A 14372-nucleotide genomic window follows, 5' to 3' on the forward strand; every position below is an offset into this window, starting at 1 on the left:
GAGTATATAGCACCACTCATGAGGGATATTAGCTATTTTATATGGTTCTTCATACAGTAATTTATTTATTTTTTTGAGTATCGATGCCTTGGGATGTGTCCTTAACAATACCAAATCATCAATACAATATTTTTGTGTTTTAGTAAGTTTTTTGTCAAACTTCGTTTTTTTTAGTCCAGGGGACCGAGTAAGATGCTCTACAATAGGTCTTGTGCAGATATACTTTCATATTATACTGGTATGATTCCAGGGCATTCATTGAATACTTTGAGGTATCCGGATAATAATTCTGTTAATTGTGTAGCCTCTGAAGCATTAATGCAAGTTGCCTCCTGTATTTTCTCTTCTATTGTTGTGACGATGTCACTCACGTTGCTGGGTGCATCGTTATTTCGATTTTTGTGACACATCTGGGGGTGCTTATGATCCAACACTAACAACTTTTGTTTTCTGACAGAAAGATTCATTTTTATCATCAGCATTAATGTTATCGGTTGCTGTTGGTACTTAAGTGCACGTATCCCACGGGCGAGATCAATTACAGCTTTCCTTTCCCGAAGGAACTCAAGACCCAGAAGCACCGGTACTGACAAGTTATCCATTAGTAGGAACATGCATAATAAGTGATCATTTCCCAAGGAAACTTCCACCTGTGTCTCGTATTTTATACTCTGTGCCTTTTTTCCCAATGCCCCTGTAACCCTACAATTTGCAACAGGCAAAATTGGCAATCTTCTTATCTCCGACATCTTTTTGAAAACCTGCGTATTCGTAATTGATACATCCACACCCGTGTCATGTAGAATGGTAGCTGTTACACCATTTACAGCTTCGGTGACACATGCTTGGATATTTTCCCCTTTGTGGCTTATCAGAGACAGCAGGTTCCTGATATAGCTCATCTTCGATCCTGTTGACATCCTGATACCGTATCATGTTTATTTTTTGTTTCGTCGACCTATTGCTGTCATTGTTGTCCTTGGTCACCTGGCGAAGGCCTACAGGAACCAAAATTAGTTTATTGGCTTCTGAGTGTTTTGATTTGCTTCTGAAGGCACTTCCACTCTTCTAACATTTCGTGAGTTTTCAGTCAGAAGTGGCCTGCTTGGATCCCACCACAGTGGATATTGATTGCGTGGTATAGGTATAGCCTGTACATAATTTATTGGCTGACCTGAATTGATAGAATTTTGCTGCAGCTGCCAATGACTTGGTCCCTGATGTCGCCAATATTCACTGTCACCCCGCATATTTTTAGGCTTGTCTTTTTATGGATTGTCTGACCTGTTGTCATTTTGTCTCTTTCGGTTGCTATTGCTGTTGTTTGGATTTTCATTATGGTACTGCCTCTGAATACCATTCGGTTGTTGGTGTTCTTCGGTCTTTTGATAATTACTGTTATTATTATTAGGATAACAAAAATTTTGGTTGTATTGATTCCTATTATTATTATTATTATTATTATTATTATTATTATTATTATTATTGTATTTTCCGTTACTATATGCTTTACTTTTATTTTTCTTTGGATTACCTTTGCCCCTATTTCCACTGTTTCCATGCCATGAATTTTTTCCATTAGGACTATTGGTATTGCTGATCACATAAGAATTTTTTTTTGGCGTCTTCTTGCACTAGATCCAGAGAATCAATTACAGACAGAAATTCTTTCAGATCGATGTCTGTAACATTAAATAATTTTTCTCTAATATGTATCGGTAATCTAGCTTTTAACACTCGCAGCAAGTCTCTGGTGGTTACCGGCTCATCCCAGTAATGGGTCATGTTAATATATTTTTCAAAGTACTTTCTTAAGGAACCCGACTTCGGATTGTACATTTCTGCATTGTAAACAACTTTATGGAGCCGCTCTTGAGTAGATGCTGAACAGAATTGATCAAGGAATACCTTCTCAAAGTCGTTGAAAGTCTTGCAAGTTTCTGCTGCATTTAATGCCCAGAGCAATGCATCACCAGAAATATGTGAAACCACAAACTGTATTTTCTGTTCTTCTGGCCATGATTTTGGAAGAACGCTTTTGAAGTTTTGAATGAAAACTACTGGATGTATGTTTTTCTTGCTTTCTTCGTTAAATATTTGAAACTGTCTAAGCTTAATCAGGCTTTCTTCATTCATTAAAGTAGTTAAGTGCATGGAATTGCTATCATTCGCAGGTGGTGTGGTTACTTTATTACAAGTACATTCTATTTCACTACTATTGTTCCTTGGTGTCACATATTTCTCTTGTAATATCGGTTGATCACCAAAATTTGGTCTTCATTGTGGTGCATTAAAATTCGCCGTTAGATTATCTGTGATCTTTTGCCTGTCAGTACCAATGTTGTCATTACTGCATACTGTCACATTTTCAAAGTTTTGATTTTCAGAGTTCAGCACCCTGGCTACTTCTGTTCGGGCTTGCTTTCAGATTTCCGAGGGAGTGTTCTCCTGCATTGTTTCCACAGTGGTAGCCAAAGCTTTGAATTGGTTCTCTAGTCTATCTACTTCAGTTTAAGGCTGTTGACCTGAACTGGAATGTTTGTTAACGGTTCAATAGTGGTTTTTACTGCATCGATCACCTGCTTAAAATGGGTAGTAATAGCATTATCACGATCGACCAACACTTGATTAATCCTACGGACAATTTTTTTATCTCTTTCCAGAAAAATATTGTTTATGTTTTCCATAAATTTCTTTTCCTTTTCTTGGTCCCTGAGCTCCTGTTGCTGTTTTTCTATAAGCTTTTCCTGTCTACGTTTTTTCTTTTCCTGCTGACGTTGTCTTTCATGCTCCTGCTCTTTAAGCTCGCGTTGTTTTTCAGGCTCCTGCTCTTTAATAGTAAACTTTTCAAACAATGCTGTTAGCATATCCTGTATCGGCATAGCTTGAGCATTGCTAACTTCTGCCCCTTGCCCAGGAGAAATATTGTCATTAATTCCTAACTGGTTGACTGCAAGAGTGTCAGTTTGTTTTGGCAACTCCTCAGTTTTACTATCACTCGGGACATCAGGTACTAAATTACCATTCATATTTAAATTTTCTAATAATTCGGCAGAAGTATGGGTAGATTGTTCTACCTGAGACTCTGATGTCATTTCTGCATCAGTATGCTCATTTGGTTTAATATATTTATTTTGCTTAACCATTGTATCACCAATATAGCATAAGAAATATATAAATCACTGACAAGCACCAATTGACACAAAATAATCTTATAACTAACACATATACACAAATAACATTATCTAAATAATTCACTCTGTGCACAAAATTTTTGTAGAATTGCTACATTTGAAAATATTATTCTCGCAGCCAGATTATTCAATTATTACTACTTATGGCTGCAGGTACTGATTTCTCAACTTTAAATGTCGCACGCAACGGTTGTTGATGGTATGCTGCTGTGTAATTACTGAACATGAACGTCTGTTCCTGCCTTTGTTGATTGTGAGTGGTGGACAGCACTGCTTATTTGAAGTTACTCGTGTCTCTCGCACCAGTGCAGATACAGATTCGTACAGCAGTTTGGTAGGAAGATGTCAATGCTCATGAAACAAGTAAATATACAATGATTAATAGTTTGTTTTGGTACCCCATACCTGTAATAGATCACAATTTCAATTATTAAAATGAATAAATGTGAATTGGTGGCCCCACGTTGGGCACCAGTGTGGTGTTCACTGTGTTATTCAGTGGTATGGTATTTAACTAATTTGTAAATTAAAATGATAATGTTATTTCATTACAATGAGTAATTACAAAATAATTTTTTCTCCCGGCTAAAGATTTAGTCAAGTTGCTAAAAAAATCCAAGTTAACATTGTGTTAAATTGTTGTCTGTAAGTTGTGTAAGTGTCACTAAATCACAGTTTGTACAACAGATTCTATACAACTATTGATTATGATGGAAACAGTTATCTTCAGCAAAATGATCATTAAAACTACCGAATATCAGTCGTGCACAACACTGACGTATGTTACCTGAAACAGTATTTTTCGCAACTCGTGCATAATTAATTTTGGCTACATACATCAGAAAGAAAAAGTTTGTTATATGGATCGTGCTATGAGCACTGTTTTTAAAGAACCAATCTGATTCGAATTATTTTCATTAAAATGAGTTCAGGACCACCGGTGCACATTTATTTTTACACTTTTTATTACCTTCAGCATTTATGTCTGCAGAGTTGCATAATTTGAATTTGCCGCTGAGATAATTGTTAAGATGGCGGCAGACAATTGACAGAGACTTTCTATTGTTAGAGCAAATTTCCTTTTAACAGGATAAGTATTTGGATTAATGCCGACTAAATTTTACTTTTATATTGTGCACTATTTAGACTAATTTTCATCAAGCAAACCTTTGATACTTTCCTAAGAAACACAGATAAAAATGCGATACAAATTGCTATCATCAATAGCTACGCTCCTTGCAGCGGAAAGAAATAACTAACACAGATAATGCTTATTGGGAGAAGAATTAAAGTTACAAATAATGATTCATACATATTTATAATAATAAAGAACTCTATTCTCAAATAATAATTAATAAATAATTACAATTTCTTAACAGACCTCAGTTTGATATGCATCTTGCGTCTGCAACCTACAAAAGCCAACCAAAAAAAGGTAAAAACAAAGGAAGACGAACACAGATCATAAAAGGAATTTATAACTATTATTGTCTTTCTATGATACACATCGATATGTCCAATTACATCATAAAATATTATACAAATAATTAATATTTATCATAGTTTTGTTTTATTTGACTGTTTTTTCCATATGTCGGATAGATAATGTTTATAACTGTTAGAGGCATAATTTCCTCTCATCTCACTGTAGCTAAAATTTATCTCATGGATGTTACAACAGCCCCATGTGGCTAGGCTGTATGGAATGGACTTCTTGGTATGAAATGGGTGCAGCTGTCGAAGTGGAGGTATTGCTGTTGGTAGGTAGGTTTGAAATGGACGGAGCTACTGATACAGCCATCATTGAGGTGGAGGTCAACATTGAGGAAGGTGACTTGATGGGTTGAGTAGGACCAGGTGAAGTGAATGGGGGGAGAAGGTGTTGAGGTTCTGGAGGAATGTGGATAGGATGTCCTCACCCTTGATCTACATCACTAAGTTGTCATCAGTGTATCTGAACCATGTGAGAGGTTTGGGATTCTGTGTGTTTAAGATGTATTCCTGTACATGACCCGCGAATAAGTTCGCATAGGATGGTGCCATGCAGGAGCCCATAGCCGTACCCCACATATGTTGTGGGTGAAGCAATGGTTGATCGTGGCGAATAGGAAGGAGGTGGTCAGTTTGGATTCTGTCGGGCATCATCCACTTTTGGCAAAGGCCTTGTTCGCTGAAACCTAATTTTCTGACAGTCTTTTTGTTGTGTCTTTCTGTGACTTAGCATCTTTGCTATATGGTGAGCAGCAACTATCCTTTGTATTATATTGTCACATTTCATCCTGACAATGCCCCATCAAATCTGGCTGTAGGAGCTATGGTCAGTGGCAGCATCAAAATTAAATCTGTACTGTCTAACATAATGACATTGTTGTAGCCAATGGGCCGAGGAGTTCTGGAACTTATTAAGAATTTGTATAAGAGACAGCTTCTGAGTAAGCTTGTTGAAGAAGAGATATGTAAATGTCGAAGATGTCATTTCTACGAGTTCATCTGTGGGGGACTAATGTTGTTTATTTCACTGGAAATTGTTTCAATCTCTTATCTACCTAGCTAGTAGGCATATATACTTGTAGTATCATTTGGAGGGGGAAGGGGGGGGGGTGCTAGCTTTGTGTCCTTCTTGGTTTTGATAATGCATTCATTCTGAAGGTTAAGGACTTGCAATGACTGAATCATGGATTCCATAGTTTACTTATTCTGCATATTTATCCTTGTTAATAAATATTTGGTCTAAGGCTTTCCTAGTGGTTCCATTTTTTCCAAATATGTTTCGAAATTTGCTGCTGGGGAATAGTACACAGTTGTAACTATCAATTTTTTTCTGAGTGATAACAATCTGACACATGCAGTCATTGGCTGGATTGATATATCCCTTTATTTTGCATTCAACACTACTGTGCAGTTTCAGCTGTGTGGCAATTTTCAAGTGACTGTATAATATAACCCAACAAATAGACATGTTTTTTCAAGTAATTGTAAAGATATTTAAGAAAAATAATAAAAAAAAAGACTTAAGTCTGTGATCAGACCTAGAGGACTACGCAGTGCCAACTGGCTGCCATGTCATGCTGTGCCATTTGGCATCATTTGGATGTAATATGGAGGCACATGAGGCTAACACACTTCTCTCCTAGCCAATGTCAGCTTTCCAGACCTTGGAGCAATTACTTCTCATTTGAATAGCACCTCAGCTGGCATCATGAGACTAAGTGGAACCTATTACAGTGCACCTACCAAGAAAAGAAATCTGTCGCTGTAGTGGGAATTGATCCCAGGTCCTCTACGCAGCAGTCAGACATGCTGACCACTCAGTTACAGAAGCAGACAGATAATATTTAATCCATAAAAAGTATATTAGCTTGAGCAGTTATGTTATTCAGTTTGAGGGGTTATCTTATACAGTCACTTGGCAATGACTACATAGCCAAAACTGCAAAGTAGTGGTGAATGCAAAATCAAGGGATATTCAAGTATATTTTTGAGACTTTTACTGCTACCATCTTGAATCCTTAGTCAACACTAAGTGAGGAGATATTAGTTATACTATAGGCGTCTGCATTATTTCTGTAGTAGATTGCAACACCTTCACATATTTATGTAAGTTACAACCACCAAATATGAGGGAAATTCAGTACTGATGTGCTTCATACAGTAAAATATTGTGTTATTTTTGGACTTATCAGGCATCCTATGAGGCTCTGCGTCGTACACAACTAAATTTCGCCAAAGCTAATGAAAAGGAACAGGCGAACAACTTCTGCTGTCATGAGAATGGCAAGACTGGATTGCATTTCTCTCTTGGTCCCACCACATTAGACGCATTACATCCAAGAACTCCATTACAAGACAAAAAGATCCAGTTCAACAAGGGAGATTTAAGGGCTGAAAATGATGCTGAAGGTAACTACCAATATTGTCTAAAAATATGCTTTTATTACAGTTTCAACTTCATGATGAAATATTACCTGGTAAACATACCTCTGCCAGATGCATTGCATCCAAGAACTCGCATTACAAGACAAAAAGATCCACTTCAAAAAGGGAGATCTAAGAGCTGAAAATGATGCTGATGGTAACTACCAATATTGTCTGAAAAATATGCTTTTATTACTTTGAACTTCATGATGAAATATTATCTGGTAAATATACCTCTGCCAGCGATAGTATATGACGAAAACATCTTTCTCTGTTTTCCTTTTTTACATTTTTTTATTCATCTTCTTATTGTCCATAATGTTTCACTTTTCTGAACAATATTTGGAAGAAAGTTTTGATCATGAGTGAAGCAAATGTACCTATTGCATTGGAATAGGCTGACATATTGCAGAAGACATGTGGAAACTTTAAGGTAAAAGACATTCAGCCTTAAACTTAACCTGGTCAGTGATTCCTGATTTGGGCATGAAAGTCTAAACACAGAAGATTATAAAATAAATCCAGATAGCTGCTTGTAGGACTTGAGAATCTTGACGATTTGTCTGTGATCGATATCAGTACTGATCCCAGGAATTCCAAGACTTCCCAGAAAAAAAAAAATCTGACACTACTAAATTAAAGTGTGTGAGCAGCACACCCAAAATGAACAACAACATTAATTTTCCTTGCTATATCCACCGTAACACTCTCATTCAATGACAAGAGAAAACAATTTGTCACCTATTCCCTCTCAGAAACAGTTGGTTTAATGCTCTTGGTAATGTTTTCAGAAGTATGCCAATTAGCAATGTGCACAGTGGCTGTAAAAGCCGACTACAGCTAGTATTGCTCAATAAAGTGGCTTTTCACTGTAAAAAGTCCTTGTGTATGTATGTTGGTCCACTTGTCGGCACTCAGTGTGACATATTTGGTTTCAGCCAATTGACAATAACATCCCTAATTTCAAGACAATGATCATTTAACAGTTTGTCAGGGTTTAGTTGGAAGACAAAGTATACACCAGTTCCAGTGGATTAACTAGCTTCATAAATATGGTTGTATCAACCCAAAAAATGGAAGATAACACTCAGCCATAGTGCCAATGAGGAGTTGTCAGTCTGTTTAATTTTACTACTAGATAATTCTTTTATTTTCTTGGTACCTCCTCGATGCTTGTGTGACTACAGTACTTGGATGATTAGAGGGTTGGTTTACTGCTGTTGTTAAAGGCATAGTAAGTCTTGTGAAATGAGGTTGTGTGTTTGACATACCTGCTACATCTGTGAATGTAGCAATGCCAACAGAGGAAGCAGCAGCACACATCATGGAGCCAGAAACAGTAGAATAGCCATGGTGCCAGCAGTGGATGGGAGGAGCTGACTGCCTGTTGTATCTTCTGACAAATTAGCAGGTGCAATGTGTAAGAAACAATGGTGCTTCTTTTTCAAGTGGTCCCTTAGATTACTGTATGAACAGTGAAAACGTATTTCCTTTTTACAGATTGTAAAGATCACAACATCTTCTTCAGTTTTTGTTTAAAATTCCCAACTGTGCGTTTTGGCATTTCGATGCAAAAGGCAAACAAAAGGCTCACTCACTATAACATGAACACACTATTAATAAACATAGCCGAAAAACTGAACTAAAAGTTACTGCAAATATCAGAATGACAGTAATACTGATGAGAGGTGACAACAGAGTGCAACCAAGCTGGGTAGTGCAGTGGTTATCACATTCGCTCACATTCAGGAGGATGAAAGTTCAAACTTGCGTCTGGCCATTCTGATTTAGGTTTTCCGCAATTTCCCCAAATCACTTAAGGCAAATGCGGGGATGGTTCCTTTGGAAGAGCACAGCCGATTTCCCCCTCCATCCTTCCATAATCCAAGCTTGTGCTCCATTTCTAATGACCTAGCAGTCAACAAGACGTTAAACACTAATCTCCTCCTCCAACAGAATGCAGCGACAATAATGATGTAACAGCACCAAAACCATCTGTTGTTTCTGCTAAGAATTGAATGCACCGGTGGTCAGGCAAATCCAGTTGTCACTCCCAGAGTGCTACAGGGATTAAAACCTGGTTACGCTGTTACAGACTGTTAATAATGCTGCCCTGAGATAGATAACTTTGAAACTGAAGTATGATGTTTGAATGTGAGTAGTACTTGTACATACCCATGAAATACTACACATGCTGCTTTTCATAGACTGTGAAATGTAAACAGCCTTGTGTACATGTGAGTAATTTGTACCTACGTTGCCAGTGATGTAATTTTCTGTACAACATAGGTACCTTCCACACAAATAAATGGCTGAATAAGTGCTTATGGGCTATATTCAAATGATTTTTAATTTGTGGACATCATCGCACATTTTCTACAAAACAGAATGCAAACAGTTGCTGAAACAAGAAAAGCTCTTCCTTTCTTCTTCATATATTGTTAAGGAAACAATTATGGTCACCTTCGAACCACTATCTATGGCTGCAATACTGGTACATCCAAGTTTCCCCAGTTTGGCCCTAGTTTTGAGGGTGTTCAGAGGCATACTGGAGGGATTTTTATCCAACTATCTGAGGTAAACCTGGACCTTTATTCATGTCTGGGGAAATTCGACTGACTGGAAATAAATAGAGTGTAGTAAACCTTAGTTAAAATACATTAAATGAGGACTCGCCCATATGTATTTTCTTCAATTTAGTCTGTTAAAAACCCAGCAGTAAGCACACTTAGATGCTTCCCTATATGTACGCAGGATGTTCAAAAATGATTTTTACAACTTAGATCACGTATACTTCAGAAATGGGAATAGCTAGAAAGGTCGAAAGGTGCAGTTTGTGGCATAATGTAGACACACACACACACACACACACACACACACACACACACACACCTAAAGCTGTTTTTTTTCCCACATTAGTTATTGACCGGCCACCTGTCCAGCAGTTGGTATAGTGTGTGGAATGGTCGGTACAGCCCAGATCTGACACCCAGGTCCTGCAGAACTGTATTACATTTTTTTCTTTGGGCAGGGTGTGCAGGATCACAGATCCTGCATCAGAGCAGCAATAACATACGTTAATGAGGACATGCTAGGCTGGACATGAAACTGGAATTTTGCACCTGTGTGCTGCAGATGGTGCACACATTTAAGGTGACCATCCATCCCTTTGTCACTTCCCTTGTTTTGTGACAGTCAGGATTTTTCTAGATCTGTACCAATTTTTTTTAATTAAGACTTTTTGCAATATCAAATTTTTTTAATGTGTCCTGAATTTTGGTCTAGAAAATATGGTCACCTTAACAAAAGGTTTCCCAAACCGTGTTTTGCAGAAGTGAGTAAGTTCTCCACAAAAAACTATTAATAACATTGCTTTTCTGTTAACATTTCAAGATATTAACTACTTTTTAATTTTATGATGATTTCTATGTTATTAACTATGATTTAAAATTGAAGTAATTCCTAAATAAAACCAGTTCTTCTCATTTTTTAAAATTATATTAACCTTCAAGATAATCAAGATGCACCATTGAAGTACTAATATTCTCAAAGTATTCCATCACAGCAAAACTTTGGGAATCCCTGCCTTAACACAGTGAACCCTGTTAAGTGGCTACTAGAACCTTAGGTATGCATGAGCATTATGCTGCCCATTTCTGAAATATATGTGATCAAAATTTTGAAGATCATTTCGGAACAACTTGTATTTTCCATACTTCTTTATTGAGACAGTGAGAAGCTGTTGACAGTTGGTGACAGCATGCATCGCAACCCGCCCCGCCCGCCACACAACTGAATATTTTAAATTCCATTTGCCTTCTACTCATTGAGCTCTATTAAAACTGACTTAATTTATGATCATATTCCTTACTGCAAATGAGTACGGCACTATATTTAGACATGAATGTCTCAATAATGCGCATTCACAAATCCTTGTTACTCTCGTGCGTAATTTATATCTGTAGATCAGTAGGAGGTGCATACCTGCTGGCATTGTCGGTGCCGAAACCCAAGCAAAGGAACGTTACCCTCACATGTCACCATTACCTGTGATACATCACGGCCATCAGCCAACTTATCGTCTACGTACTTTGTGTACCTGGGAAAATAATCTGATTTGACCCAGGTGTTTGGGGTTTTTGGAGTTTTTGTCTGTGGTCAGCAATTTAACTGATGGCAGGTCTACACCAGCAATAAGTCAGTTTAATTAATTATGCATTAATGGCACCTGGAACAACTTAATCCATAACAATATATGAATCGATTTTAAATGATGAAAAGGAAAATTACTCCATTCAGAACATAATTAAATGAACATGTAAATCCTTAATTTTCCATTAACACCATCATGGGTGTGTACACCCCCCCCCCCCCCCCCCCAAGAAATGTCTTCATTTACCCCTGGGGGTAGGTCTACCCTCTGGCAATATAATGTAGCACAGTTTTAGTTCAACTAATGAAAGTACTGCAGGCTAGTTTCATTCAGAAGAATAAATGTATAGCTCTGTCAGCTAAAACACTAAAGAGTGTTTTCAGTTGAAAGAATGAATACATGGTTCAACCGACAGAAAAACTACTGCATGTTTTCACTTGAAAAGAAAGACTGAATAATTCAGTCAATATTCAAAGCTACAACTGTGTCCAATGTTTTCATTCAGTTGCTCCCACAGACTGTTTTCGCTTGAAAAAAATAACCAACTGGCCTTAGACTCATTTCATTCAAAAGAATGAATGAGTAGCCCAACAAACTGAATTACTGTTTTCATTTAATTGCTCCCATGCCGGACTGGTTTCACTCAAAAGAATGAATGAATAATTCAACCTATATGTAAAACTACAACCAAATGAGTTGATTGTTTTCCAACAACCAAATGAATCAATTGTTTTCATTCGGTATTTCCCATCACTTTATGCTTTTTCAGTCCTCCTGTTTCACACACTCCTGTGGTGTTATCGCGAAGGGGTGCCACATTGATACCTGTGTGAATGAAAACAGTGAATGGTCCTTGCAAGACCATCCAGTCTGGCATCATTCTTGGTGCCACCAGTGCACTTTCATTGATTGCTTTAAAAATTTAACTGTACAGAGACAACCCTTGACGGGTTCCCGGGTTCCTGCAGGCAGGCAACATCTTCGATACTCTATGATTTGCTTGCCCACTGGCATGTGCTAGAGCAGGAGTGTAATGTGACACAGCTGAAGGGTGTCATGGGGTTGTCTGTTTGCAGGTGCCTAGGAATCCCTCATGAGATGTGTCTGTACAGATAAATTTTTAAAGTGCTCAACAAAGGTGCGTAGATGGCACTAAGGGCATTGCCGAACTGAGAAGTGGGAGGGAACCTATTCACGGCATGTGGTATTATTTGAACCAGTCACTGACAGCTTTAATTAATGAGTAATAAAGGCCGTTTTTCCCTCTAATATTGTACGTCTGGACATGACTGATCTTCTCAAATTGTGAATACTCTAAGACAAAAAGAAAGAAGGAATTATTGGAATGGGATGGAAATCAGTAGATGTGATGTACATGTTCAGACACACAAATTATTACAATTTCAGAAAAATTGGATGATTTATTCAAGAGAAAGCACTTCACAAATGAGCATGTCAATAATGTGTTGGTCCACTTCTGGCTCTTATGCAAGTGGTTATTTGATTTGGCATTGATTATAGACTTGTTGAGTGTCCTCCTGAGAGTTATTGTGCAAAATTATGTCCAAGTGGCATATTAGATAGTCAAAATCCTGAGCTGGTTGGAGGGCCCTCCCCATCATAATGCCCCAAACATTTGCTATTGGGGAAAGATTTGGTGACCTTGCTGGCTAAGATAGGGTTTGGCAATATGAAGACAATCAGTAGAAACTCTTGCCATGTGTGGTGGAAATTATCTTGCTGAAATGTAAGCCCAGGAAGATGACGAAGAAATAGAAGAAATGTATTATGAGAGATAAAAGAAATTATTCAGATAGAGAAGGGAGACGAAAATTTAATAGTCATGTGTGACTGGAATTTGATAGTAGGTAAATATGGATTGGCGGTAAGAAATGAAAGAGGAAGCCGCCTGGTAGAATTTTGCACAGAGCATAACTTAATCATAGCTAACACTTGGTTCAAGAATCGTAAAAGAAGGTTGTATACATGGAAGAAGCGTGGAGATACTGACAGGTTTCAGATAGATTATATAATGGTAAGACAGAGATTTAGGAACCAGGTTTTAAATTATAAGTCATTTCCAGGGGCAGATGTGGACTCTGACCACAATCTATTGGTTATGAACTGTAGATTAAAACTGAAAAAACTGCAAAAAGGTGGGAATTTAAAGAGATGGGACCTGGACAAACTGACTAAACCAGAGGTTGTACAGAGTTTCAGGGAGACCATAAGGGAACAATTGAGAAGAATGAGGGAAAGAAATACAGTAGAAGAAGAATGAGTAGCTTTGAGGGATGAAGTGAAGGCAGCAGATTATCAAGTAGGTAAAAAGATGAGGGTAACAGAAGAAATATTGAATTTAATTGATGAAAGGAGAAAATATACAAATGCAGTAAATGAAGCAGGCAAAAAGGAATACAAACGCCTCAAAAATGAGATCAACAGGAAGCGCAGAATGGATAAGCAGGCATGGCTAGAGGACAAATGTAAGGATGTTGAGGCTTATCTCACTAGGGGTAAGATAGATACTGCCTACAGGAAAATTAGAGAGACCTTTGGAGAAAGGAGAACCACTTGTATGAATATCAAGAGCTCAGATGGAAACCCAGTTGTAAGCAAAGAAGGGAAAGCAGAGAGGTGGAAGGAGTATATAGAAGGTCTATACATGGGCGAGGTACTTGAGGGCAGTATTATGGAAATGGAAGAGGATGCAGATGAAGATGAAATGGGAGATATGATACTGCGTGGAGAGTTTGACAGAGCACTGAAAGACCTGAGTCGAAACAAGGCCCTGAGAGTAGACAACATTCCATTAGAACTACTGACAGCCTTGGGAGACCCAGTCCTGAGAAAACTCTACCATCTGGTGAGCAAAATGTCTGAGACAGGTGAAATATCCTTAGACTTCAAGAAGAATATAATAATTCCAATCCCAAAGAAAGCAGGTGTTGACAGATGTGAAAATTACCAAACTATCAGTTTAATAAGCCAAGGGTGCAAAATACAAACGCGAATTCTTTACAGGCGGATGGAAAAACTGGTAGAAGCTGGCCTTGGGGAAGATCAGTTTGGGTTCTGTAGAAATATTGGAACACGTGAGGCATTACTGA

The 14372-nt window shown here is 37.8% G+C and overlaps 1 protein-coding gene across 8 annotated transcripts in view; it reads left to right on the forward strand.

Annotated features, from left to right (window-relative positions):
• Positions 1 to 14372, forward strand: part of LOC126252467 (E3 ubiquitin-protein ligase CCNB1IP1-like) — a 185749-nt gene that overhangs the window by 113656 nt on the left and 57721 nt on the right. For all 8 annotated transcript variants that reach the window (XR_007545845.1, XM_049953371.1, XM_049953378.1 and 5 more), the window contains one exon: positions 6878 to 7094. Coding sequence is in view for 7 of the 8 variants with exons in the window: in XM_049953371.1 (XP_049809328.1) it covers positions 6878 to 7094 (217 nt within the window). In the remaining variant the exon portion in view is untranslated. The remainder of the gene's footprint in view (positions 1 to 6877; positions 7095 to 14372) is intronic.

Source organism: Schistocerca nitens, chromosome 1 (assembly GCF_023898315.1).
Source record: "Schistocerca nitens isolate TAMUIC-IGC-003100 chromosome 1, iqSchNite1.1, whole genome shotgun sequence".
Taxonomy (NCBI): Eukaryota; Metazoa; Arthropoda; class Insecta; order Orthoptera; family Acrididae; genus Schistocerca; species Schistocerca nitens.